This window comes from Carassius auratus, chromosome 7 (assembly GCF_003368295.1).
Source record: "Carassius auratus strain Wakin chromosome 7, ASM336829v1, whole genome shotgun sequence".
Classification (NCBI taxonomy): Eukaryota; Metazoa; Chordata; class Actinopteri; order Cypriniformes; family Cyprinidae; genus Carassius; species Carassius auratus.
This window is the reverse complement of record NC_039249.1, coordinates 9797613-9823959: the sequence shown is the minus strand read 5'-3', so window position 1 is coordinate 9823959 and position 26347 is coordinate 9797613. Positions and strand designations below refer to the sequence as shown.

At 36.6% G+C, this 26347-nt stretch overlaps 2 protein-coding genes across 2 annotated transcripts; both read left to right on the top strand.

Annotated features, from left to right (window-relative positions):
- The first annotated feature begins 2937 nt into the window (after nucleotides 1-2937).
- On the top strand, nucleotides 2938-5856 carry batf2 (basic leucine zipper ATF-like transcription factor 2). The gene is made up of 3 exons (XM_026267189.1): nucleotides 2938-3303; nucleotides 3492-3596; nucleotides 4345-5856. The coding sequence occupies exons 1-3, from the start codon at nucleotides 3226-3228 to the stop codon at nucleotides 4681-4683; spliced, it is 522 nt and encodes a 173-aa protein (XP_026122974.1). The 5' UTR covers nucleotides 2938-3225; the 3' UTR covers nucleotides 4684-5856.
- A 417-nt stretch (nucleotides 5857-6273) lies between these two features.
- Nucleotides 6274-25430, top strand: LOC113105825 (protein phosphatase 2, regulatory subunit B', beta). Its single transcript, XM_026267170.1, has 13 exons — nucleotides 6274-7913; nucleotides 13786-13982; nucleotides 14695-14796; nucleotides 14928-15020; nucleotides 15430-15560; nucleotides 15668-15727; nucleotides 17223-17331; nucleotides 21249-21302; nucleotides 21420-21470; nucleotides 22275-22394; nucleotides 22541-22668; nucleotides 22779-22880; nucleotides 23697-25430. Exons 1-13 carry the CDS (start codon nucleotides 7718-7720, stop codon nucleotides 23863-23865), a joined length of 1512 nt encoding a protein of 503 aa, XP_026122955.1. The 5' UTR covers nucleotides 6274-7717; the 3' UTR covers nucleotides 23866-25430.
- The last annotated feature ends 917 nt before the right edge of the window (nucleotides 25431-26347 follow it).

Genomic DNA, 26347 nt, shown 5'->3' with positions numbered 1-26347 from the left:
ACATTTAATTTCCATATGTAATAAACCAAGATGGAATTAACTTGCAAACTTGACATGAGTTATTCCTTCAAATCAGAGATTAAAGATGAAAAAAAGATCAAATTAAGATAAATAAATAAAAACTATTTACAGCAGGTAATGTCAGGTGACACTGTAAAGGTTCATAATAACTATTACAGCAGGTAACTTTTGGTGACTTTGTAAAGGTTCATAAAAAATAACTATCACAGCAGGTAACTTCTGGTGACTTTCAGCGAGATCAGGGGCATGTGGATCTGTTCACCCTCACAGCTGTCCACTGCATCACTGGCGGTCATCGATACATCTGTGGAAATAATTCAACATTTTTACATTAGAACTTACAATATATCATGAAAATTAATATATTATGTGACCCGAACTTAGAACTGTGTGTGTGTGTGTGTGTGAGAGAGAGAGATGCATTAGACACAAAACAGTATACACACTGTTAACTGTAGTGTTCAAACGTAGGTCAATATCTGAATGAGAAATAAAGCTAGCTGGCCTGCTATCACCTGCAATCTCTGTAGCAGGAATAATGTGAGCTATTGTAATGTACTATAATATCTTGTACTACCCTAAATATTAAATAAATGGGTGGACAATGGTCATCATGGAACATTCGTTGTACTTTGTTAACTGCCTGTTACTGATCATAAATGTATTCATAGAACGGACTTCATAAATCTAACGTTAGGCGAGCAAACACATAGCTAGTTAAGGTTAGCTTACCCGAATCTGACAACCTTTTCATCCCCGGCGTGACCTCTTTAACGGGACATCGTAGTCGAGCCATTTCTCGGGGTAAGGGTGTTCGTCAGTCGCCTTCCCGTCCATGAAATGGTACGAACACACATAAGAGCGCTTGGGTTGGCGCTTCAAATTTAGCGCCGTCATCCATTTCCTCAGGTGCTTCTCTTCTTTAGGTGGTGGGTGTAAATTGTAAAGTGCACCACAGCACTCCGACCGCGTCACAATGTGTTCGCTAAATCGTTGGTGCAATTATTTTTTAATACAATTGTTATGCAGCCCCTAACTGAGCATATATCATACTTCTGTTCGTTCTGCGTTCTGTTATCTAGCCAGCCACTAGCTTAGGTACGTTACATCCGGTCCCTCAGCCGGAAGTAAGATGACAAAACGAGCGCAATGGCGGCACCGTTGTTGCCATGGAAAATAAGGTGAATAGCGTCCCCTTATGTGCATTTTCTAAACATGTTAGCTGAAGTGAACTACACCAAAACTTCTTGTAAAGTAGGTTAGTCTCACGTTCTTTTGTCTGACTGGTTGTTTGATCGCTTGGTCATCCATTCTAGTTTAACCCTATTGTTATTTGGGTAGGACGGGAGAGGGTGAACAATGTGGATTTACTTTTAAATTGTAACATATTTAGATATTAGTTTAGCATGGATGATGATGTATCAGCCAAAGTGTTATTATGGGAACTAAAATCAAACAGTTGATAACTTAATTGTTATAGCATAAAGTGTCAAATAAAAAGAGGAGTAAGCTATGGCCTGCCATTTTTATCCCTGATAAACTTTTACAAAATGTATAGATTCAATTTGTTAATTCTTATTCATATTTATAGCTTTAAGTGTCATTAAAAACAACAACTATTCTATTTAAAATGTAATTTTATTTATATGCAAGCATATTAATATTTTATATTATAAAATTTAATATAAACACTATAAATGCAAATGTAATGATTTTACTCAGTTAACCTATAGGATTTAATGAAGGCAAAGTTGTCTCAATTGCACATATGTATCTGAAAAAAGACCAAATTCATGAAAAAAAAAAAGAATAAAAAAAGAATAAAAACTAGTAATGCCACTTGGGGTCTTCTGTGCCAAAACCTTTGAAATTCAACATAATACAACTTTATATATCACTACACGGACACACAATAAGATCAATTATCATATTATAATATCTCGAAACATCAAAATTAATAGAAACGTTTTGAATTATTCAAAAGGACAAAAGGGTGGGGAAGGTCATCTTCCCTGTTGCACTAAATCACTATTTAACATTAGCTGCTAAATATTAATTATTAATAGGGTTAAGGGTGTATTTTTTAGATTAAAAATAAAATATAAAAATTTTCAAACAAGCAACCATAATTACATTAATACAGAGGACATTTGTATTAATGGTGTTTATGGTAAATTACAATTAAGAAAAATAATGAGAATATTGAATACCTCAGTGAAGGAGTTTATTGCAGCATAGTAAAGTATGGTATTAATAATAATAATAAGAATACGAATAATAATAGCCTAGGCTACATCTTTAATGGGGTACAATCATCATTTTATTGTTCATATCTCATTATAAACATATGATGAATCAGAAATACTGTGATCTAAAACGTGTAGCTAATTTAATTGTTTTAATGTTTGTCAGTGTACTTTGGCTTTCATCGAAAGAAAAGTCTAGCATCTACATTAATTGTTGGACAGCACAACTCCCCTTACGGTAAATTCCTTGTTTGTTTAATTTGTCTCAGTTTTCCCCTCCTTGAAAATGCAGCACTTATGTTTGCAGCAGATTCTGTCCATTAGTTGCCGCCATATGCCTGTAAATGAGACACGATTGCAAACATTTCTCCATGCAGAAGCTTGTAACTCCTACTAAATTATATGAGTAGCCTATTTTTAAAAAAGCTGGATTCATTTTGTCAAGTTGTTATATTAGTTTCAGTAATGAAATCCTGTAGCTGATAGGCTTACATAAGCTTTCAGACCCCTCACAGCTACACCCCTTTGGACTTCCTGCTTGGAATTCCCAGTATTTGTCAGTGTAGAGCGGGAAATGAACAGCCTACATACTGGCAGTACCGTGCCGGAAGCCATGATCTCCCTGCTCCGCTAACCGGGCCATTTAAAATAATTCGAAACCGAAAACATTCGAGTCCAGCTCTCTGTTGCGTCAGGCCATTCGCAGAGCTATTGGCTCATTCCGCCGCCCACGGACAACATCACAAAGACTTCGGAGCAGTTTAAATCATGACCAGGCGCTCTACTTCAGCAGTTCAGACTACTTCTGCCTCAGCATTCTTTCAACGCGCTTGCTTTTCAATTCGAAAAATTTCGTGCAGTGCTGAAATACTACTAAAGACCGTTGATTTATTCTGAAAGTATACATGCAAGCATTTTGTTCTGATTTAACTGTCGAAAAGCATCAGTGCACTTGGAGATGCCAGCTTCTGTCATGGACAACTTTGACCAGGGAAGTCCATTCTCTCAAAGTGATTCGCAAAGTCCTCTTGATTGGGTAGGAATTAATTTCAATAATTAATTATTCATTATTTAGTTATTACAAGCAATAAATTATTATTATTATTATTATATTTTGTATTATTTTGCTATATGTAGCTATAATATGTATTATTTGTTTATATATAAATAAATCTGTATTTATATTATATAGTGTAAATCATATGATCTGATAATTGTCTTTAGGGCACACAGTCAGAGGACCACAGGCACCATCGTAGAGACAAAAACAGAGATGCAGCTCGAAAGAGTCGCAGAAAACACACAGAGAAGGCAGACATGCTGCATGAGGTCAGTAGCAAATTAAAACCTTTGACACTCTCTCTTTTTCCCCTTTTAATGGGTTTGTGTTGCTCTGTCCCTATTTGTTACCTCTTCAAATCCGTGCATTTGTTGTATCTTTTCATTTGCATTACTCACACAACTATATATTTACTTTTTATTCTTTATTATTGTTATTGTCTGCTACATAGCCTATATTCTTACTTGGAATCGTGAAGTAATGTGCCATAATCATACATTTCAGAAGAAGGTCTATTTCTCTGGAGGATGTTGTTTGTGTGTTTGTTAATGAATAGTTTGTAGTCTGTGTGTGTGTAGAGGAGCATTTGTATTGCACAACATTTCAGTGCAGAGGAGGCATTTCTTGGAAACATAGAGCATGACTGGGACAGCTTACAGATTAGTTATTCTAGTGGCTGACTGGTTATTTCAGTTCAACATCTGAGATGTCATACATTCACTTTCATTTTCACTCCAGATGATGTACAAATTTAGGACTTTCCCCTTTTTTATCCAACCCAATAATCACATCTCAGATCCTTTCTAAGACGTGGGTGTGTTCAAGGGTGTGATGACCTTTGAACTTTATATGTGGGAAAAGCAGCTCAGGTCAAATTTGTTTTAAATGGATTTTTATTTGACACTACTTGCATTACTGCCGCATTCCTTTCATTTTGTTACTTCTGCTTGAAGTCATGCCAATATTGTATTTTCTATAAACTAATTAAGAAATATATCTATATTTTTTTTTACCTAGGAACTCCAAACCCTAGAGCAGTCTAATGCCGCATTCATAAAGGAAATCGCTGAACTGAAGAAGGAGCTTCAATTCTACACCACAGCCTTGGAACAACATATACCTCACTGCACTAAACAGTGTCCATTTGAACCATCAGTTAATGTTACAGGAGGACCGTCCACAGCTACACCCTCTACCTCAGATATCACCTTCAACTCTGACCCCAACCCCTTGCCAGAACTTGCATTCTTACCAGACACAGATTCAGCGGACTTTTCTCTAGCAGACCTCCTCGACAGTGCTGATTGGTGTCCATGGGACTCAATGAATGGAAATGGGTGTCTACAGCAGTTCTGAGGTGCTGTACAATCAGTTGTTCTGTCACAAGGCTTACACACTACTACATCCTGCAAACAGCCCTTTTTGTGGTGTTCAAATGCTAATGGTGCTAAAAAAACATAATCCATGAAAGTGTGAATATATTATATACACAATTACTTACAGGTGGCATTTACATGTAGCTATATTTTAGATATGGGCATTATATTTTTTTAATATGTAGGACCATAGCCTATGTTGGGCTTATTGATTCCATACTTTAATCCATTTTGATTTGTAATATGAAAATGTTCAGTTATTTCATTAAATTATTTTTAATAATTGTAAATGTTATTTATTGGAATATGGGTCAATGACACTCATTCCTGTCCAGTTATATGATTTTATTCAGATTAAAGCAACTGTATGTAGTTTTATGTATTTGGGCAATTTTGAAGCTCCCTCTAAATATATCACTGTTTCAAGGTACTTTAAAAAAAGGTACATATTTGCTTTAATGTCTTACAAGACATGCTACACAACATCTTATATGCCAATAACAGCACTGATATAGGTATCCCATGGCAACATATACAGTCAATCGCTATCTTACAATACAAAGACATTGTGTAGGAAGAACGAGGGAAAGATCAAACCAAAATCCAGAATAGATGAACATATACGTAGAATCAAAATATGTACTGAGGTCAGTGGAATTTTATAGTCAGCCATAGAGGTGACTAAGTATACCAAAAGTCATTAGGCCTCTAATGGAAGTCATAGGTTAGATTTTCTAATGGTTTAAGAGAAGTAGCCTGACTCATATTTTTACCAAATATGTACAAACACTTAACGTTTTTTCATTCTGTACCATGGTGAAGACACAATTCAAATGTTACAATCCAAAAGATGTGGATTCGGGGACCGAGTATGCAAAGGATTTACCAGTAATCTTCTGTACAGTATGATTTGATCTGTTGCAGTCCCAAAACATATGTATCATGTCAACCTCACATTTAAAACACAACTGGGAAACATTGAGAAATATTTTATAAATGTGAAACGGCATTAGGTACGTCCTGTGAATAAACTTAACATTTTGTTCATTGTTCAAAACCATTTTTTTTATTAGCTTGAATTAATGCTTTAGTAGGGATTATAGTGAAAAAGGTGTATCTGTAGATTGCCTATAAAATTAAATAAAAGGATATGGTGGTATAAACAATTTGACAGTTTTCAATTCTTAATTTTTTCAATTAAATTTTTTTAATCAGCATGCATGACCTATATGCCATTTTCTTGACACAGACATTTTAATCTTTCTATGAGGACGATATTCTGATAGAGTATGTATAGGCATTAGTATGTTTTTTTTTTGTTTTTGTTTTTTAAGTTGGCCTATTTAGTCTTTTTTTAACGTTTACAAAAAAAATAGTATTTCATAAAACAAATGTGATTTTTTTTTTGTAATTGATGGTTATACAAATACGATTTTAAAGTCATTATAATATAAATTGTATGCTTACATTTTTAAATATATATTTTTAATAATTGTGTAAACATTCGCATTTGTCAATGACTCATATACACTTAAGAAACGGCCAATGAATGAATATTTTCTCAAGCCATGATATCAGCAGCACTCGATCTTTCTCAGTGGTACAGCAGTCGAGGGTCTCTCGATAGCCAAAACGCCCATAACGATCAGCATCACGTTTAGTAGTCTTTAAGGTAGGTCACCGGCACGTTGCATTTCGACCAATACAAAACTCGCAGTTAGCAACGGATTGAACAAAAATCCGCGGTTACAGTGACGGGTGAGCGCGCAGAATAATGAACGATTGAAGCAAGAACAATGGCCAACCTGACAGTCCCAAAACACAGCGGCTAACACACACTGTGTCAGCCAGTGAGGGAGGAGAAGGGAAAGGGCTGAGGTAGAAGACAGCTGTCTAATTAAGATACGGATAAAAAACAATAACTAGCATCTATATAGTCACTTAAACGGCGAATAGAGTCAACGATAGCTATAGCAGCGCGATGTCTAGGAGAGGGTTGCGTGGATGTAAGATGAGTAAATAAATAAATAAGAGCGCGTGAGCGTCATCCGCAGTGTGTAGCATCTACATCTACTTGCACCACCTGAAGACAACGACCGACACTGACTGCTGGGAAATAAATTAACGAGAAAACACGAACAATCCGTGCAGAGGAAGGGCGACGGGGTAAATCAGAGAGACTGTCACCGTCCATGTGATACAGAAGTAGCCTAATTGAACAGCGGTTTCTTGTGTTTGATGGAAGGAGGTAGAAGGGGGTCTCAGTACTGCAGCGGCCGCCGTGATGCTCTACACATGTAGGCACGCTTGAAGCAGTTCATCCCCGCCCTGTGTGGATCTGACCGGACCGAACCGAACCGACTGCACGGTAACGGATTTAATAGGGGGTCGCTGGAAGGCTCTGAAAAGGACTAAATAGAACTGGTGACTGGTAATATGACGATAACCTTTAATTAATAAGTGATGCATTTCTACCTGTGCGAAGGAGATAGCCTAAATGACAGGATTTGAATCGCCCGTTTGTTTTTCAACATGGATTGATTGGCCCGTGATCACTGGATAGAATGCTTATTACATCCGAGTTTTAATACAGTACCGATTTATGCCTATAGCCTATAAATATTTAAATAAAGACCACATTTAGGCCGATGACTTTCTGATGACGACAGTACGGCAGAGATGTCTTTATTGTAGAAATGTATATTCGCCTGAATATCCCTTCATGAAGATATAGACAATCACATCCACCCTTGTGCTTATTTCCGAGTCTCGTTTTTTTGGGGGGTTAATGTAACAGGAGCAAAAGACGCGTCAAATTGAACACCGATAGCTTTTAGTCCACCATCACTGTCTACATTTTTGACCAGATTAGATAACTTCTGTCTTTAGTCGAGCCCTGCTTGTTGATAAAAAAAAGAGATCTATTTTGACTAAATAACAAGCCTTTAGGAGCCTTTTCTTCCCTTTGGCTTCCTTCCTCGAACAATCTTCTGCTGAGCACCACCTTCGCAGCGATGGAGACCCCTACGAAGCTACCTCCGTCGAGCCCATCATCGCCGACCACGGGCTTCTCTGTACCGAGCGCGGAGAAGGTAGACGGCTTCCCCCGCCGCTCGATGCGCCGTGCCCGGCAGCGACGGTCCCACAGCTCCTCACAGTTCCGCTATCAGAGCTCCCAGGTGGAGCTCACGCCGCTGCCCTTACTTAAAGGTAGGTAGGTTCCTTTAACTGGGAAGTCAGGTGGTTGGTTTTTAGTGGCATGTTAGTTAGGAAATAATGAAAATGAAAACAAATCCCCTGATACTGAAATAGGCTGTTACAGCCATTTTGGTGGTTATGAACTCAATGTCTTCTTGAGCATCCTTGAGAGGATCCAAATGTAACAAGGACTCCTCTGTAAGCAAAATTTCCTCTCTTGATAGAAGTTATTCAATTTAGCCTAAACTAAAATATTCAGTGTTTTGGCTGAACTTATATTGGTTATATATGTTTTTAGAAAGCAACTTTTTGTAACATTAAATTCAGTTAAACTCAGATATTCTACCTTGTGTCGGGTAGCAGAAACCTAATTGAGTAATCCCAATAAGATTATATAAAAGTATCTGAAATTAAAACGTTTGCAGTTCTAGCTAGCATGTCAGTGTAATTTTTCGTATATGATAAAATGTAGGATGTTGGCAAGAGATTGCTCATTGCAGTGAGATTTAAATATGAACTGCTCAACATACACCATAGAATCAAACACAAAAACACACCAAAAAAGTACATTTCTAGTCAACAGTCCTATGCAAAGTTGGTTTGGAATCAGAAATTCCCTATCCAGTTTAGTTAATGGCAACAAAAAGTTTTCATGTAGTCCAAATCAAATGCATAGAGTAAACTGTAATTAAGTTAATTTAACTAAGGAAAAAATACTTTCTGAATGCATTGTTCTCTTTTGTCATAATCAGTGCCAAGTACTTTGTTTTAGTTTAGGAAGCTTTGTGGTTAAAAGCATCCTCAGACAGGAGACTGTAATAGTTCTATTCCATGAGCTCATTTTGTCCATCAACCTGAAGCGATGTAGAAACTGTAAGCCTTAAACTGGGAGGTGGATGGGGAAGTAACTGTATTTAGTGTGGGGTTTTTTTTAGTTCAACATAATCCATTAATTTATAGAATGTAAGTGTGACACAATTTGTGACAAGAACCTATAAAGCTCAGGTAAACAGCTATAGAGGGTGTTTCTTAAAGTCTTAAATAATAAAGATGAGATGCATAGCACCTAATTTTCAGAGTAGCTATGAAACTTTGTCATATTTTTCCACAAAGAATACACAGATGCAGTGTTAACCTGTTTGTGCACGACTTCATGATTCACACTTTAGCAGGATATGATTCACTTAGTCTAATATGGGAATCATCTGAGCGACATTTCCAGTGAAGTTTGGTGTAGTGGTACCAGTTTCCATGAGACACTCCAGCTGGGGATGTGCTGCCAGTTGGTGTGTCACAGGGGGTCCAGACTGAACCTTTGCCCATCTAACTGACCTGCTTTTAGTGATTCACATGCCACTGAGACACATCACCACAGTAAATCAACATCTGATTTCTTCTTGCTAATTACAGTGTATTTGTCAACCCATATGACTAGGTTTATTTAGTTCTGGTTTTATTTCGTAATATGCAACTGTATAAAATGCACAGTTCTGTTGCATGTGCTATTGTGTTTGATTATACACTACCACATAAAGCGTCAGTTTAATGTAAAATATCATTAAACCACTGACAAACACTAGCAATTTAAAAAAAGCTGTTAATTGTTGATGAAAATGAAAGTTAGGGTTTGACCAGTCTCAATTTTGGGATCTTTCTTAATTCTACTGAACTCAAAATTGGTAACAATTATTATCTCCCTCATGGCAAAAAAATAAAGTGAAACCTCTTTAATAATCACAACATCTAAATAACACCAAGGCCTATTAGAATGGCAGTCAGGATTGGTTAATGTTTACTGTCTACTGCTTTTTTTGTTTGCAACTTGTACCTGCTACATATTTAAGCTCCATTAATGGTGCATCATATTTAGATGTGACATGTATAATGCCTTTTAAACACAAGATTAGTTTAGCAGAGCATGACAAACACCACCTGACACAGAAGCTGTGAGTGTTTGTTTGGCCTCTGAATTCACCTGTGAGTCTCTATCTGTGTGCTGTAGAGGGAAAATGAAGAAAACAACTGAGACGCTCAGTCCAAAACATGACCTGAATCTTTGATTGGTCGAATAGCTAGAAATATGGCTTAAAGTTCTAGGTTTGCTAGCCTGGGTTATTAGTTACCCTCATTTGTAGACCTCCAAGTTTTGCTATTCAACTTAATTTGTAAATTTTTTTCCATTTAAACCTCTGGAGTGATTCCATTACTAGTCCTCGTGAGTTTTGTCTAGCTTCTCAAATCTGTTAGCCAATCACCTTGGAGTATGATGATTACTGTACTGGTGTGCTATAGTTGTGAATCATTGTTTCAGGGTAACAAATATGTCTGTGTATAAGAAAGTGTTTTTTTTCTTTTTTTTTTTTTTCGGGGTGGGTATGTCTGCATGCTTCTTCCTGCAGGGTCCAGCTGGTCAGGGCCGGTGTTAGGTTACAGTGCACAGAAGGCCTGCTCCATCTCTGGCCTCCTCCGATCAATAAAGAGGGCAAGAGAGGAAGAGGGAGAGAATAAAAGAGGAAGTGAGTGATTATGGAGACAGGGAAGAGAAAAAGAGCATTAGAGAAAGAGAGAGTGAAGTGGATAAGCATGTGAGGCTATAAGAACACTGTACTGAGGGAGAGCTATTGTTGAGAATAAGATTTACTGAGCCATACTTGTCCTTGTGTATAAAAGGTGAAGAAATGTATATATCAATTTTAAATTTTCAGTGTCTATTGATCTTTCAGAAATCATCCTAATATGCTGATTTGGTGATTAAGAGACATTGCTTGTTATTATCAATGGAAACCAAAAAATATAAACCGCTGCTTAATATTTTTGTAGAAACGGTGATACATTTTTGTTTCGTTAATGAATAGAAAGTTTAAAATGACAGCATTTATATGAAATATTTTTGTAGTATTGTAAAAACATACCCAAATGGTATACTATAATATAAAATGTTCTGTCTATAAATATGTAATTTAATATTATTTAAGTCATGCTTTAACCTTAGAGCTTAATTAAAAGCTTTTATTTGAGAGATATTATAAATTATAATATAGCATTATATATATATATATATATATATATATATATATATATATATATATATATATATATATATATATAATATTATATCTTCCTGTACTGGTGTTGAGGTTAACTTTCAGTGGAATTCTTAATTTGCTTACAATATTCCATCAAAAAAACCTCATGTGAAACGTGGCAGTTCAACTTTCCTTTTTTTTCGTGCAGTATTTTCGCTCTGCTATTTTGTGGGTTTGGTGGTTCAAAAATACAGGATTTCAAGTGCCACCCAAATGCAGTAATAACTCTTTAACCAGAAAGAGTTTACTCATTAAAATCACACTGCCACAGAAAGAGACCCACAGAGAGAATGAGAGTGAGAGAAGGATGGAGAGGAGGGGTAAAAGGAGATAATGATGAGAGGAACAGGGTAGAGGGATGACATCATCTCTCCTGCTCTCTTTGCACTGTTTCTTCCCCTAGCATGCGTCTCTCTCTCTCTCTCTCTCTCTCTCTTTCTCTATGCCCCACTGTTGCTTATTGGCTGCTCTATATTTAGCAGCTTTCCATGTACAACATTACAGCACGTATATTAGAGCAACAACGGGTCTAACCGGAGCGACATAAAACTGTTGCAGTTTCTTCACATATATGTAATTATAGTTTTTACATTCTTTCCATGAATTAAGTTCATTTCAAATTCCAATTTCATGAATTGCACTTCCTCTCATTCGCTATGCATCTCCAGTTCCTTGTGTCTCCGCCTTCTTTCTCTCGCACACTTTTCCCTGGACAATTATTTTTTTCTGTTCTGACTGCTATGGCTGTGTCATGCTCTCTTGCACATTAACCTTCCCTTTGACTACAAACAAACACACACCGTTACAAAACCACCTCTTTTCATCACATCCCTCTCTTTATAAGCACTGTCTGTTTATTATTTATTCTATCTGTCTCCTTTGACCTAACCTGCTGCACTCTAGCCCACTTGGTTTGAGTCTAGCTGTTGCAGGCTGTTAAGACTAATCCATTTTTAATGGAGAGTAATTGTACAAAGTGCCATGATGAGGCTTAAGAAAGAGCGAGATAGAAAGACAGAGACAGTGATTCACATGTTGAAGTAAAGGAACAGTAGTGGGTTAAGTTTTTGGATGAATGGAGTGGATTGTCATGGTTATTATGCTCAAGGCGCTACGTCCACAGAGGGCCGAGACAGCGCAGGGTTAAAGATAGCACCCGTTAATCCTGTTAGCACCAGACGCCTCCACTTATTTCTCATTAGAACACAGTCCATCCATTTCAAGAAATCTGCATTAATATACTCTATAGATCCAAATGTCTGTGTAACTCCAACAATCTTTAACGTAATTGTGCCGTGTGTGCATACAATTAAAAAAAACAGCTGTTCTTTGGTGTCATTGATGGTTCCAAGAAGTACCCTGAACATTCATGCAAACTTTCCATGCCCAAAATGATCTTTATAGTGGGCAAATGTTCTTTAGATGATCAAAAAACTTAAGATTCTTCACACTACAAAAAATGGTTCTTTTAAGAAATGTTCATTGAAGGCTTCATTGAGGAACTAAAAATGGGACCCTGGAGCACAAAACCATAAGTCATAAGGGCCTATTTATCTTTTAAGATGAATAAAAAAGCTTTCCATTGACATATGGTTTGTGATGATAGGACAATATTTGGATGAGATATTTGAAAATCTGGAATCTGAGGGTGTAAAAAACCTCAATATTGAGAAAATCGCATTTAAAGTTGTGCAAATGAAGTTCTTAGCAATGTATATTACTAATCAAAAATATATTTTTTATATACTTACTGTAGGAAATTTACTAAATATCTTTATGGAACATGATCTTTACTTAAAATCCTAAAGATTTTTGTCATAAAAGAAAAATCTATCATTTTGGCCCATGGCTACAAATATACCCCTGCTATGACTGGTTTTGTGCTCCAGGCTCTCAAGTGGTTTTATTTCATTGCTATGAAACACCACTTCTGGAACCTTTATTTGTAAGAGTATAACATAAAAAAAAAAAAAACTTTAAAATGCACTGAAAAGAATTACAGTAAACAAATGGAAATGACAATTCTGTCATTATTTACTCAACTTTTATGACATGACTCAGTAACCAATTTTTTTTCTCACCACGTAATGCAAGGCAACAGTCACCAAAACGATATAATATATATTCTTTTGTGTTCTGCAAAAGAAAGAAAATCATACACGTTTGAAACAACATAAGGGAAAGTAAATGATGACATAATTTTAAGTTTTGGGTGACCATTCTTTTTCATTTAAATAATCCAGAACAGTGCTAGTGTATTTTTTAATTTTTTTATTTCAAAAGCTTAGTGAATAAAATTTTATACTGCATTGCTACGACAAACCTTTATTTTTAAGATCGTAATTTACATTATTTAGCGGGTATCTTTTATTCAAAACTACTTACAATGAAGGAACATAAGCAATTTTTCCCAGAGTTAACAATGTTCATGAAATATGAAAATATAAGCTTTTTATTTTTCACAGCGAAGCCATAGAAACACAATTTTTGGTTCCTTAAAGAACCTTTTATGTAAACAGCTCTGAAAATAATTATTTTATTTCAGTGTGAAGTACATTTAATATTATAAAGAACCTTTATCCACTATAAAAAGCCTTTTGTGCAATGGAAAGGCTCTATGGATGTTAAAGGTTCTTCATGTAACCATAGATGCCAGTGAACATTTATTTTTTAAGAGTGGTGTGCAATGCCAGGTTTAATAGCACTAGGAAAAGCATAGTAAATAGTTAATGTGTAGTGTAATTGTGTATATTGTTTATGTATATTTGTGCAATAGATCTCATCTTCCCGTCCCACAGATGCTCCAGTGGCAGAACTTCATGACCTGTTCTGTAAGAAGCTGCAGCAGTGTTGTGTGCTTTTTGACTTTCTGGACTGTGTTGCTGACCTGAAGGGGAAAGAGATCAAACGTGCTGCGCTGAACGAGCTTGTGGAGAGCGTGGCCACCAGTCGTGGAGTCCTCATCGAACCCCTGTACCCAGAGGCTATTAAGATGGTGAGATGAATCGCGAAAGAGTGGAAAAGTGATGGAGTAGGATGGGATTTGATAAAAGAGCAGAGGAGGCAGGGGGAGATAAATTGTTGAGGCATGCACAGGATCTCCAGTGCTCTAAAGTGCACTTAGAGACTCGGAAGCATTTACATTTCCTTGTGTTTAGCTACATTAGCCCAGTACAGTATGTAGCTGAAATACAGAAACACCTTAATTGGAAAGCAATTGATTTTCGTTAACCGGTCCTTTTATGTTTTGATTTGAAAGACATAAAGGAGGTGGGTTTGGGGAGGGGGTCACTAAGAATGAATTGGCACCTTCAGATATTATACTTTATTGCATATGCTGTTGCGTTGCATTTGTTTTAGCCCCTTGTTTACTAGAGGAATTATATAAATCAGGTAGCAATGAATTACTGTTGCCCTGATCAATAGAAAATGTACAAACATCTTTTAAAGTGAAATTCCATTTACCGGAAACTCCAATTAACCGAAATGCACAATTGTGCAAAGCAAATAGCATTGGCTTCTGTGAAATCTATAATGAGCCAATGTTGCATAGAAAAGTGATGTTGAAAGAACTACAGTGACTTACATAGAAATGGTTTTATGTTTCTTCAGTTTTTTTTTTTTTTGGTCCATACTATGACAATGGTAACAAAAATTGGTTACCAACAACGTGAAACACAACCTTTCAACCCCTCTTCTTGCTGTAGATCTCCGTGAACATTTTTCGAACCCTCCCACCCAGTGAGAACCCCGAGTTTGACCCTGAGGAGGATGAACCAGCTCTGGAAGCCTCCTGGCCTCACTTACAGGTACATGTACATTCTCAAGTTCTTATATACACAAGCACACTAACACATAAACTGACACCTTGGGGTGAGAAACCAGCTCTGATGCCATTTCCTCTCTCTTTGTCTCCAATCGTTTTTTTTTTTATATCTAGTTGGTGTATGAATTCTTTTTACGCTTTCTTGAGAGTCCTGATTTCCAGCCTTCTCTTGCCAAGCGCTACGTGGACCAGAAGTTCGTTCTACAGGTACAGAGCTTGTATAGATTTAGATGTATAGCTGTAGAGTTAAATATATAAAATGTCTTCAATGTAATAAAGTATATGTAATTCTGCATTTATCTTTGCATTATTGTATAATAAATAAAAGACAAACATTGCTAATTTGTAGTTTTGGCACACTCTGTTGAATAGTTTTTTTTCTTTTAGCCTTGATATCTTAGAGCAGCAATATAAGATTTAAATGTGTATCATATCATAGTCAAACCGCACTATTTCTCAAACCCCCAGCAGGCAGTCTAACCTCTGTGTTTGGACTGTTTGTATTTTTGATTCTACTTACACCTATTATAAATACTTAAAGTAGTGCTTTTAATAAAGTGTAAAATGACTGACTACATGTGTATGTGTGTGTGTGTGTGTGTGTGTGTGTGTGTAGCTGCTGGAGTTATTTGACAGCGAGGACCCCAGAGAGAGAGAATATCTGAAGACTATCTTGCACCGCGTCTATGGCAAACTTCTGGGCTTGAGGGCCTACATCCGCAAACAGATCAACAACATCTTCCTCAGGTCAGTCATACAGACAAAACGCATGAGCACTCTTGATATTCCACAGCCAGTGACTGCTTTTTGTTAGTCTTTATGTCTGTCATTATATCTGTTTTTAAACTCTGCAGGTTCATCTATGAAACTGAGCGTTTCAATGGAGTTGCTGAGCTTTTGGAAATTTTGGGAAGGTATTCTTTCAAACTGTCATAATAGAAAGCACACTAACTGTGTGCTAAAAATCAGATCAGATGATGTTTATAAAGCAAGCCAATGTAAATGAGAAGATTAGAAGGTAGATCCCTGTGGTTTATTCAGTGTTTCCAGAGTTAGGAGGTACATATAATATCTCATGACATCTGTACTATAATCTTAAATGAGTAAATTATAGTGTTATGTAACTTAATGTGCAGAAGGTGTATGGTGTGTGAGCTGGTGATTCAGACACTTTGCAGAGACCTTTGCATGTACCTGCCGCGTGTTCTTCAGTCATGTTTCCCATCCTCAGCGTGTCCAGCCCCATAATTCACAGCCATGTTCTCAGCTAAACCAGTGCTGCTTTGCATATTGGGTTCAATGCACACAAAATGGTGCCTGTATCTCAATGTGTTTAATAGCATAAACAAAAGCAAACCTTTGACAGAGAGAAACGGGGGAAGAGAGAGACAACTAGGGGGAGGCATGAGTCAGAGTGTTGGGGATGGAGGTCTAAATTCAGGTTGATGCCAGTAGTATTTATAGTGCCTCCCACCCACACATCCCTCTGATCACTACTGAAGAGAGAGAGCTGCGGAATTAGAGCGAGAAAAGATGGGTCCCATGCAGAAATATATGCATTTCATGTTCTTTTAATATATATATTTTTAAATATATGGTCATATCGGAATAGGATATTGATAGTATACAGTATATTATATGAATATATTATAAAACAGTTTTTTAAAACAGATTTTCAGGCCATTTTGTATATTTGAAAGTTATTTGAGCAAGATTGTAGAAATATAATTCAGAATAATTGTTATAAAATATATAATATGTAATATTTGATAAAATACAGAAAAATGTCCAAAAATATGTTTAAACAATTTATATTGAAACACTGTTTTCCATTTAGATAATATATTTCATTGAACCTTGATGCTGTTTACAGTGCATTGTGTATTTCAAATAGATTTTAGCCAGATAATAAATATATTTTGCCGCATGCAGTCAGATAAGCAAAGTAAACAGATAAGAAGATAAAGAAGGCAAGGCAAGTGACGGGCAAGAATTAGAGAAAGAATGATGATTATGTGATGATTATGTAATGTGAGAGAGAAAGACAAAGAGTGAAGAGGATCGTAGAATAAAAGAGAAACCAAGACAGACAGTATGGATGGAATGGAATTAAATAACATCTAAGCAATGGGGTAAAAGAACAAGGATAAAACTAAAGAAAAGAGAGGAGGAGACATTCAGAAAGAGAGGAAGGATGAGGGGGTTTAGTTGGGGATTATCTGATGAACAATAATGTGGCGAATGAGTGTACAGAGCATCATCAGGGTGACTGATACTAATCCTGTTTATTCTGCCTTTTCTCTTTTCCACCTACTACTCTCTCCTCTCCTCTCCTCTCCTCTCCTCTCCTCTCCTCTCCTCTCCTCTCCTCTCCTCTCCTCTCCTCTCCTCTCCTCTCCTCTCCTCCAGTATCATAAACGGCTTTGCTCTGCCTCTCAAATCAGAGCACAAGCAGTTCCTGGTGAGGGTCCTGATCCCTCTGCACACTGCCAAGTCTCTTTCCATTTTCCATGCGCAGGTTAGAGTCAGACGCCCAGACACACTCACACTGTGATGCTCATACAGATCTAATGCTGTTAATTAATGGACTGTAATGGGCTGTCCTGCCACAAGGGGCCGCTAAATACTAACAATAAATCCAGTGGCCCCAAAAAGTGTACAAGTTCACACAACTATCATTTACTTAATGTCATGTCATTCTAAACTCGGGTTAATGTTATTTTGTTATGTGATTATATCTGTTAAGCTGTAATCTTGAGCAGAAATGATACATCCTCTAAAATGACTGGTTTGTTAAAAGTCATTTTAAGACAAAAATGTGATAATCTCCAACTTTATCTGTCTGTCTGTCTGTCTGTCATCCGTCCATCGTCTGTCTGTCTGTTCATCCATACGTCCTTACGTCCATCCATCCATCCATCCATCCATCCATCGTCTGTCTGTCATCCGTCCATTTATCATCTGTCTGTCTGTCTGTCTGTCCATCCATCCATCCATCGTCTGTCTGTTGTCTGTCCATCCATCCATCCATCCATCCATCCATCTATCTGTCTGTCTGTCTGTCTGTCTGTCTGTCTGTCTGTCTGTCTGTCATCTGTTCATCCATACCTCCTTACATCCATCCATCCATCCATCCATCCATCGTCTGTCATCGGTCCATCCATCATCTGTCTGTCGTCTGTCTGTCTGTCTGTCCATCCATCCGTCCATCTATCTATCTATCTATCTGTCTGTCTGTCTGTCGTCTGTTCATCCATACGTCCTTACGTCCATCCATCCATCCATCGTCTGTCATCCGTCCATCTATCATCTGTCTGTCGTCTGTCTGTCTGTCTGTCCATCCATCGTCTGCCTGTCTGTTGTCCGTCCGTCATTCCGTCCATCCGTCCATCCGTCCGTCCATCCATTCGTCCATCCATCCATCCATCCATCTATCTATCTATCTGTCTGTCTGTCTGTGGATTTCTATCTATGTATCTATGGGATTCTGAATTCTCATGGTTTGAAATTTTTATGTAATAACATAAATACTTTTTTAGCCACTATTGACAATTTTGGACATTTTGGGGCCACTGTATAAAGATCTAAACTTACTTGCCTTTGTGTATATAAACTCGTGTGTATGTCTGGCTGTTTACACATACACTGTTCAAAAATTGGGGTCAGTAAGATTATTTATTTATTTATTTATAACATTTAAAAATATTGCAGTTTTCACTGTATTTTTGATCAAAGAAAATGCAGCCTTGGTGAGCAATAAGATCTTACTGACCCAAAAAACCTTTGAACTGTATTTAATGCATTTTTTCAGATATATATTAACAGCATGTTTTGTCTGAAAAGTGCTATTGTAATATTAGTACTGCCTGTTTGTATATGTCTATAAGTATGTGTGTGTATTCTGAAAGTGCTTGTCCTACATTGCTACACTCGCCCTTTCCCTTGTCAATATCACACCATCCATAATTCAGTGGCCACACTCCGGGCTGTTTATACTTCCTACTTGCCACAAGGGCCCATAGAGCTCTCCCAAGGAATTTCTTTGGGTGGCCAGACTTATTTTATGTAGCTTCCATAGAAACAGAAGCACAGTGCAGCCAAATCCTTAATCACACTTCCCTCAAGGCTTCTTCAGAACATCACAAGTTTCTGGAAAGCTCTCAGTGAGATGAAAGGCTAAATACCGAACTCTATTTTTATAAACTGTTTTGTCACCAGCATTAAGTGTGCTTTTCGATGATTCTTTTGACCTGCGTGTAACCTGTGGCTGTTGTGATTTGGTTAACATTTTATTTGTTTGCACAGGAACTAATGGTGAGTGGTTGAGTTAAGTCTGGGGGATTTATACTGGATGATTAGAGCTTAGTCCCCATTGAGCCTCAAACTCCTGAATGACACCAGGGGATATATTTTCACTGAGGTGTCTCTTGGGTATGGGATTTTTATCTTGTGCTAAAAGATACCAAAGCTTTGTAAAGTGTTGGGATTTAATCTTAGTTTTACTTTGAGCTGTAATTTACCATTTATGGTTGGTTCTCAGGTAGACAAAACACATGAAGACTCACACAAATGCAAAAAGACTGTTATTCCTTCTATTAAAAAAAAAGAAGATAATTGTGGGATATAAAATTTAAAGAATAAACAACTACTTTCATAACTGTGGGGTATAAAGTCAAAATTATGAGAAATAAAGAGATATACAGTCACGAATGTGAGTTATATAAAGTTGTAATTGTGAGATACGACGTCACAATTATGAAGATATAAAGCTGCAATTATGAGATAAAGGCGTAATTATGATTGACAGCTGTAAAATCGAAAGTTATGATTGTTAGATATGAAGTGGCATATTAGGGGAAATAATGCAAAACAAATTAACATTATTTTCTTCATTTGTTTTACTCTAAAGCCATTAGGCTTCCATTACCTTCCACATAAATCCAGACACATGCACATAAACATAACCTCACAAGATAAACATCTGAACTTTTTTTGTAAAGCACTACATAGACTGAGAACTAAGAGGATAATTATGATGTTCTCATTTGGAAAAGAATAATAAATCAGGAGTTAGCAGTGCTCTTACCCTCTGGGGAAAGACAGTGGTTTTATGTGACATCATCCCTTCCAAAGTAGACGCGCACACACACACACACACACACACACACACACACCATCACCACCAAAACAGCACATCCAGGCAACAGTGCAAAAGGGCTTCCGTGGTAACAAAAAGCACACACTCACTTGTGGCCTTATCACATGTGGACACACACACACACACACATATCAGCCTTTGGAAGATAATCATTTTCTCACACTTTTGCCTGTAATCTCAGAGTCTCAGGTGCTTTATGCGTCTCTCTTCTTGAGGGAATATTAATCTGGAAATAAATGCAGCATATGTGTCATCATTTAGTTATGTTGAGTCTCTGTGGTTCTTCTTATAGGTGGCTTTCTTAAAACGCTTAAAAAATTATGAAAATATTGTGTCTAAAACTGAAGTTACTTAATTTTAATTTGTTTAATGAAGAGCTATATGAAAGTATTTTCACAATGAAACTCATCACACTTATTATATTACTTAAATTTTCTATATTTATATTTAATTTAATATAATTTTTTTTAAATGTTTGGATTTAGTTTATATGGACTTTATCCAATTTCTAGAGCTTGCACCTAACCCAGGCTTTCTCACTTACACCCACATAATGTACTGAAAAGGCAAGCTCCGTCACTGTCTGGTGTGTGATGCTTGCAAGGAACAGGACATGTGCTGTCACCATTATGCCCTTGAGCAAGGCAAATAACCCAAGCTTCTTCCAGTGGGACTGTCTCCGTTAAAAGCTGATCAAGTCAACCAACATTTAGAAAAAAATTACTGTAATGTTATTTTCATGTGTGCTATTACATCTATCCAGCTTATACTGCAGGTTTACTGTTGCTTTAGTGCACAGTATCTAAGCTGTACACACTCGTGTTTCATATAACACTCTTCTCTTAATCCAGAAAATTGTCAACACTTCTATCAGTTACGCCTACATTATTGGCACCATCATATTTATTGTTTAGTATAGACATGCGTCATGTCAGTGCATTGACTGCTGGAAGAGTGATGATAAAGCCATCTTGTGGCATTAAGGATCTTGATTAGAAGAATGGTTTATTTGTGAAGTTAGCTCAGTGCTTCAGATCAAACCATGAAAGGATGATAAGGGCTGTAATCTTTTTCTCATAGTGAAAGAGTGTGCTTGCACTATGATCAATGAACAGTCTCCCTAAAGTATGGCTGCACTGACCAACAACTCCACACACTCACACACACACACACCCTTTACCATCTCTCTCATACCCTTTAATCATAAACACCTGAAGCTAAAATCAATAAGCCTGTACGTGACTTTATTAAAATCTTTTTGTGCTCTCTTCATGTAGCTGGCTTACTGTGTGGTGCAATTCATGGAGAAGGATGCCACAGTTACAGAACATGTAAGTCATGCAACTTCATTGTATACCAGAATTGCTAACTAATACTATTATATCTGTACTGTCACACCAAAAAAGATGATTGTTGTATTCGTCTTTCTGTTTTCTGTCCTTCATTAGATCATCAGGGGGCTGCTGAGATACTGGCCCAAAACATGCACTCAGAAAGAGGTGAGTTGAGGCAAAGTTTTACCTCTCAGACAAGGGTTCCCAAACTTCCATTGTCAGCCGAACCCTTTAGACCGAAAATATTCACTTGAAGTACCCCCTGAGATTTTATGTAAATATTTCAGTAATTTGCATGCAATACATATGCATGTTCACAGTTCTCTGATTCTGATTAAAAAAGATTTAGTATTATTAGAAGTAGTATTTAGTTAACTACACTTGTATTGTAAAATATTAAACGAATATTTGATAATTATAATAATGAATCATTTTGAAACACGCAGTGCATCAGACCAGTTATTAAATTAAAGTGCAGTCTTTGATTTGATAATAACACTTAAGCAATATCACAATTATAGCAGCCTCATTTATTTAATACAATTTTACATTCTATATAATTATAGAGCACCTGTTTGGGAAACCCTGTCTCAGATAAAACTATGTTTTCTTCCAAGCCGCATATTTAATTTATTAATTCATTCATTTATTCATTCATTAAAAAAAGAAAAAGCATAAACGTGTGAATAAAAACAGGATTAGTGATAATTACTAGAGACAGACTAATACTATATTTTTAACAGACCAATGGTTGACATGTTGAGATGAATTCATTTACATAGCAAAATTTTAAGCAGATGTTGAAGGTTGTGTTGTTTGTTATGAATTTTGACATTTTTATAATTCATATTTCGCTGAAAGAAATCCACTCACGTAGCTGATTGAAAATGGACTTCACCCCAAAAGTGCTTGCATGGAAATATTTGCTATTGTGTTTGTACAGTATGTAATTCTGTCATGTGATCTCAGGTGATGTTTCTGGGGGAGATCGAGGAGATTCTGGACGTGATTGAACCATCTCAGTTTATCCGTGTGCAGGAGCCTCTATTCAAACAGATTGCTGCCTGCATCTCCAGCCCTCATTTCCAGGTCAGCTTCCTCTTTCACACTTGAGCATTCCTCCCACACTGCGCTGCTCGTCAGACGTCTTCCTGTAGTACTTGTGAACACGCGGAGGTGATGTATGCATCTGTTTGTGTACAGGTCCTTCATTCTGTCTCTTTATTCTCTCTTAGGTTGCAGAGCGGGCTCTGTATTTCTGGAATAATGAGTACATTCTGAGTCTAATAGAGGAGAACTGCCAGGTCATCCTGCCTCTGGTCTTTGGCACGCTGTACAGAGTTTCCAAAGAGCACTGGAACCAGTCAGTGTCATTCTAACACACATCTAGAAACTCTTCACTAATGTTAATGCTATTGACATTAAGACTGTTTCTGCATAGGCCTGCTAGACATTCCTCTGTTGTCTTTTTAGGACGATCATCTCTCTTATTTACAATGTGCTGAAGACGTTCATGGAGATGAACAGCAAGCTCTTTGATGATCTCACTGCCTCCTACAAAGTGGAGAAACAGAAGTGAGTTCATGACAGTGCTAAAATCAACATGAAGCAGCATTACAACTCATTTTGCTTCTGTAAGAAGATATATTTCTGAGCAAAATATTTCATCTGTAAAAGTGTGGGACAAGGTTGCATACAAAAAAAGTGGTCAATACATACCAGAATGAAGCCAGGTTGTTGGATGAAATGAGTTAAAATATAATTGAAATATAAATGTATAAAAAAAAAAAAAAAAAAAAAACGAATAAAAAAACATAAAATCGATAGGTGACATCAAACACAGAATAAAGTAATTCTGAAATATACTAAGCTCAAAAATGTACCAGAGCTTGGGGTTATATGTAAATATGAAGATATCATAACACGTGATACATCAATATGCAATGTAATTTAATGTAAAATAAATTATAAAAATATAAAAAAGCTAATTCAAAATATTAATAATTACTAAAATATTCTGTAAGTTACACTAAAATAACACTTGTGTAATATGTATGGATAGAAAAACGATAGAGGTAAAGGTAAAAATGCCACTGAAAACCAATTCTGGAATGCAAATATTGTTCCTAAAATAATAGTAATAATTTCTGAATTAGGAGCAGGTTATAAAACAATTTATAAAATATATTTTTATTCTGTATTTTTTTATTTTATTTTATTTGATATTTTAATTTTTGTTATAAATGATGCACCAGTTAGGCTGGAAATGTATTTATTTATAAATTAAATGTGAACACAACACATATTATGATTGTTTTTATCTTCCTCTCATCTGCACCTAAAGCCTTTTATGCTTCGACACTCCTCCCCATCCCTGTGTCCTCTCTATAGGGAGCTGAAGAAAGAGAAGGAGCGAGCGGAGCTGTGGAGGAACTTGGAGGATCTGCAGGACCGGCGGCTTCAGAGTCTGACCGAGGCCAGCAGAAACCAGAAGAACCTGCAGGAGAGAGAGAACACAACCAAGAGCCAGTCAGAGACCAGTGCTGCCAACACCACCTAAAAACCACACGCAAACACACACACACAATGTCACAGCACTGTAAAACACAATAATTACCTGACTTGGGAACCGATCAATGCCTCAATCTCCGTCTGAAAACACACACATGCACACACCATGCAGACACTACCGTCACAAGCACATGAACGTCAGCCTGTCCATATGTAGATATCTGAAAAACACTGAAGCACACATCACACACAACGAGTGAGATATAAAAGAGAAAAAAATGAGTACCTCTCACATGCGTCCTACTCTTTCATACATGCTTTTCACACACCTGCCTCTCTGCTCTTTTCTTTCTATTCCTCATGCTCCGGGATCATCAACCTCAACATGAGTAACATACCTGCATGGGGTGAAACACATGCACACACTCGCTATCAAACACGTACATCCTTCATTATTGTCATTCCAGAACTGGCTTCGTTTCTCTCGGGCCCGAACCGAGCCCCCCGTCCATCAACCAACAGACTCTGCATACTGTCAAACGCTGAAGAGGAATGAATTATGATGAGCCTAAAGATGAAAATTCTTTAAAAGTACAGATTCTAATGTTCCTACTTCTACAGCTTATTCTATGAGTACCACTTCTATGCTAATATAACTGATGTTTATATATATATATATATATATATATATATATATATATATATATATACATATCTATAAATATGATATCTATGTCTGATTATAGTGTTGTTGGGGGTATTCTAGTGTAGCACCTCATAACATGACTGAAGTATGCTGCTAGGTAAAACTAAACTTACTCTGAATTGACAACACTTTAGTCTGTTCTTATGTTTTTTTTCATTTTTTAAATCACATTGGAAATATTTTAATTTATCAATATTCTCATCTGTTTTAAATATTTGCGTGTCCGGTTATTTATTTATTTATTTTCTTTCAAGTCAAATTGCTTGCAAACATTCTCTTTGTATTTCAGTACAATTTCAAGAGAGGACAAAGTCTTATTTTTGTCTTGATTTTTGTATGTTTTTGGTTGCTTATATTTATTGATGTAGAGGATTGCTAATGGGAAGGAACTGTGTGCGTAGGCATATTGAAAAAGCTTAAGAAAGCGTGAGTGTGTGAGTGTGTGTGGATGTTGTAGAGAAGTTTATTAGATGAAAACGGGGATTAGATCAGAATATACCATTCACTTTGAGTGTGCTCAATGCTCAAATGAACTGCCACTGTTGATTATTGGTTTACAGTCTGTCATACGAAGAAAAAGATGAAGAAAGCAAACAGTCTTGTTCTTGTTCAAAAGAAAGCATCTGGATTGACTTTTGTTTGACCTCTGAGAAAACTGGTATCTGCAGAAACATCACATTTCATAGGAACAAAATGGAAAAGAGAAATGAAATAGAATAGACACGGCAATAAATATGGACTGAAATTGTATGCATACGTAGCATCACTTAAACTTTAAAGTTGCACTGTCCTTTTGAGCAATGTCTTGTGTTTAAACATAGCAATGTATTTTTGGGGGACAAGTGGCTTTTGGGATATGAATGTATAAAAGTGGGATGTAAACATGAAAACTTGTGTTGAATAACTCCGCATCATGAACACTTTTGTCATTATTTTCACTCAAAACCTTTGACACATCTGGGGGTTTTGTTCAACCATATTTATACCTTTTCTTTTACTTCAGAAATGTGCTGTTGATTCACAGCTGACCAGTTTTGGTCAGCCTGAAAACAGTTCACATCATTGACATGAAGCTGATGTCATTCAGTTCATTCCTAAAACACGAGCAGATGTTTAAAACGTGATTGGTTAAGTTTGCATATACTGTGTTGTAATGTTCCGGCCTAAATTAATGGGATTTAAAATTAGTGTGATGTCAGACTGTTCTATTAAAACAGCAACAGCTTTAAAACAGCATGGCATTCTGCGAACCGACACAGTTTGCTAATTTCCTTCATAAAAGCTTCTGCTTGTGGACTCAAACGGGTGAGTTAATCTCCTCCAGTTTCTTGTTTTATCGCTGTTTTGTGTTTAAATCTGATTTAGCCTAAATGTCGTTAAGGTATATATTTTTAACAGTTTTGCAAATGAAAGTGCAGAGGATCTTGATTTCAAGTGAACATTTTTCCATGGCTAGTGTAAACAGTCACGTGACCAGAGCTGTTTTGCCCACTGATGCCCTTCAGAAAGAACGACCATATTTCATACAGGCTAAAATTTTAAAACGTCTATAATGTATAATTTAGACTGTTCTGTCTCATATTATAAAATTGTACATTTACAAATATTGTTAAATTAAAAGAAACAAGAACCCCCCCACCTCACCCCACACACACATAAAGGCCTATATATAATCCCTTCACCCCATAAGCGTGCATAAAAGTTTATTAGTTGTTATAGTTAGCCTGTAGCTGTATGTTCGGGCTTTAAAGACATTTAAAACATTTTGGCACGAAAATGGGGATTTCTGAAGCTTTTTACCTGATGTGTCGAAAAGGGGGGATTT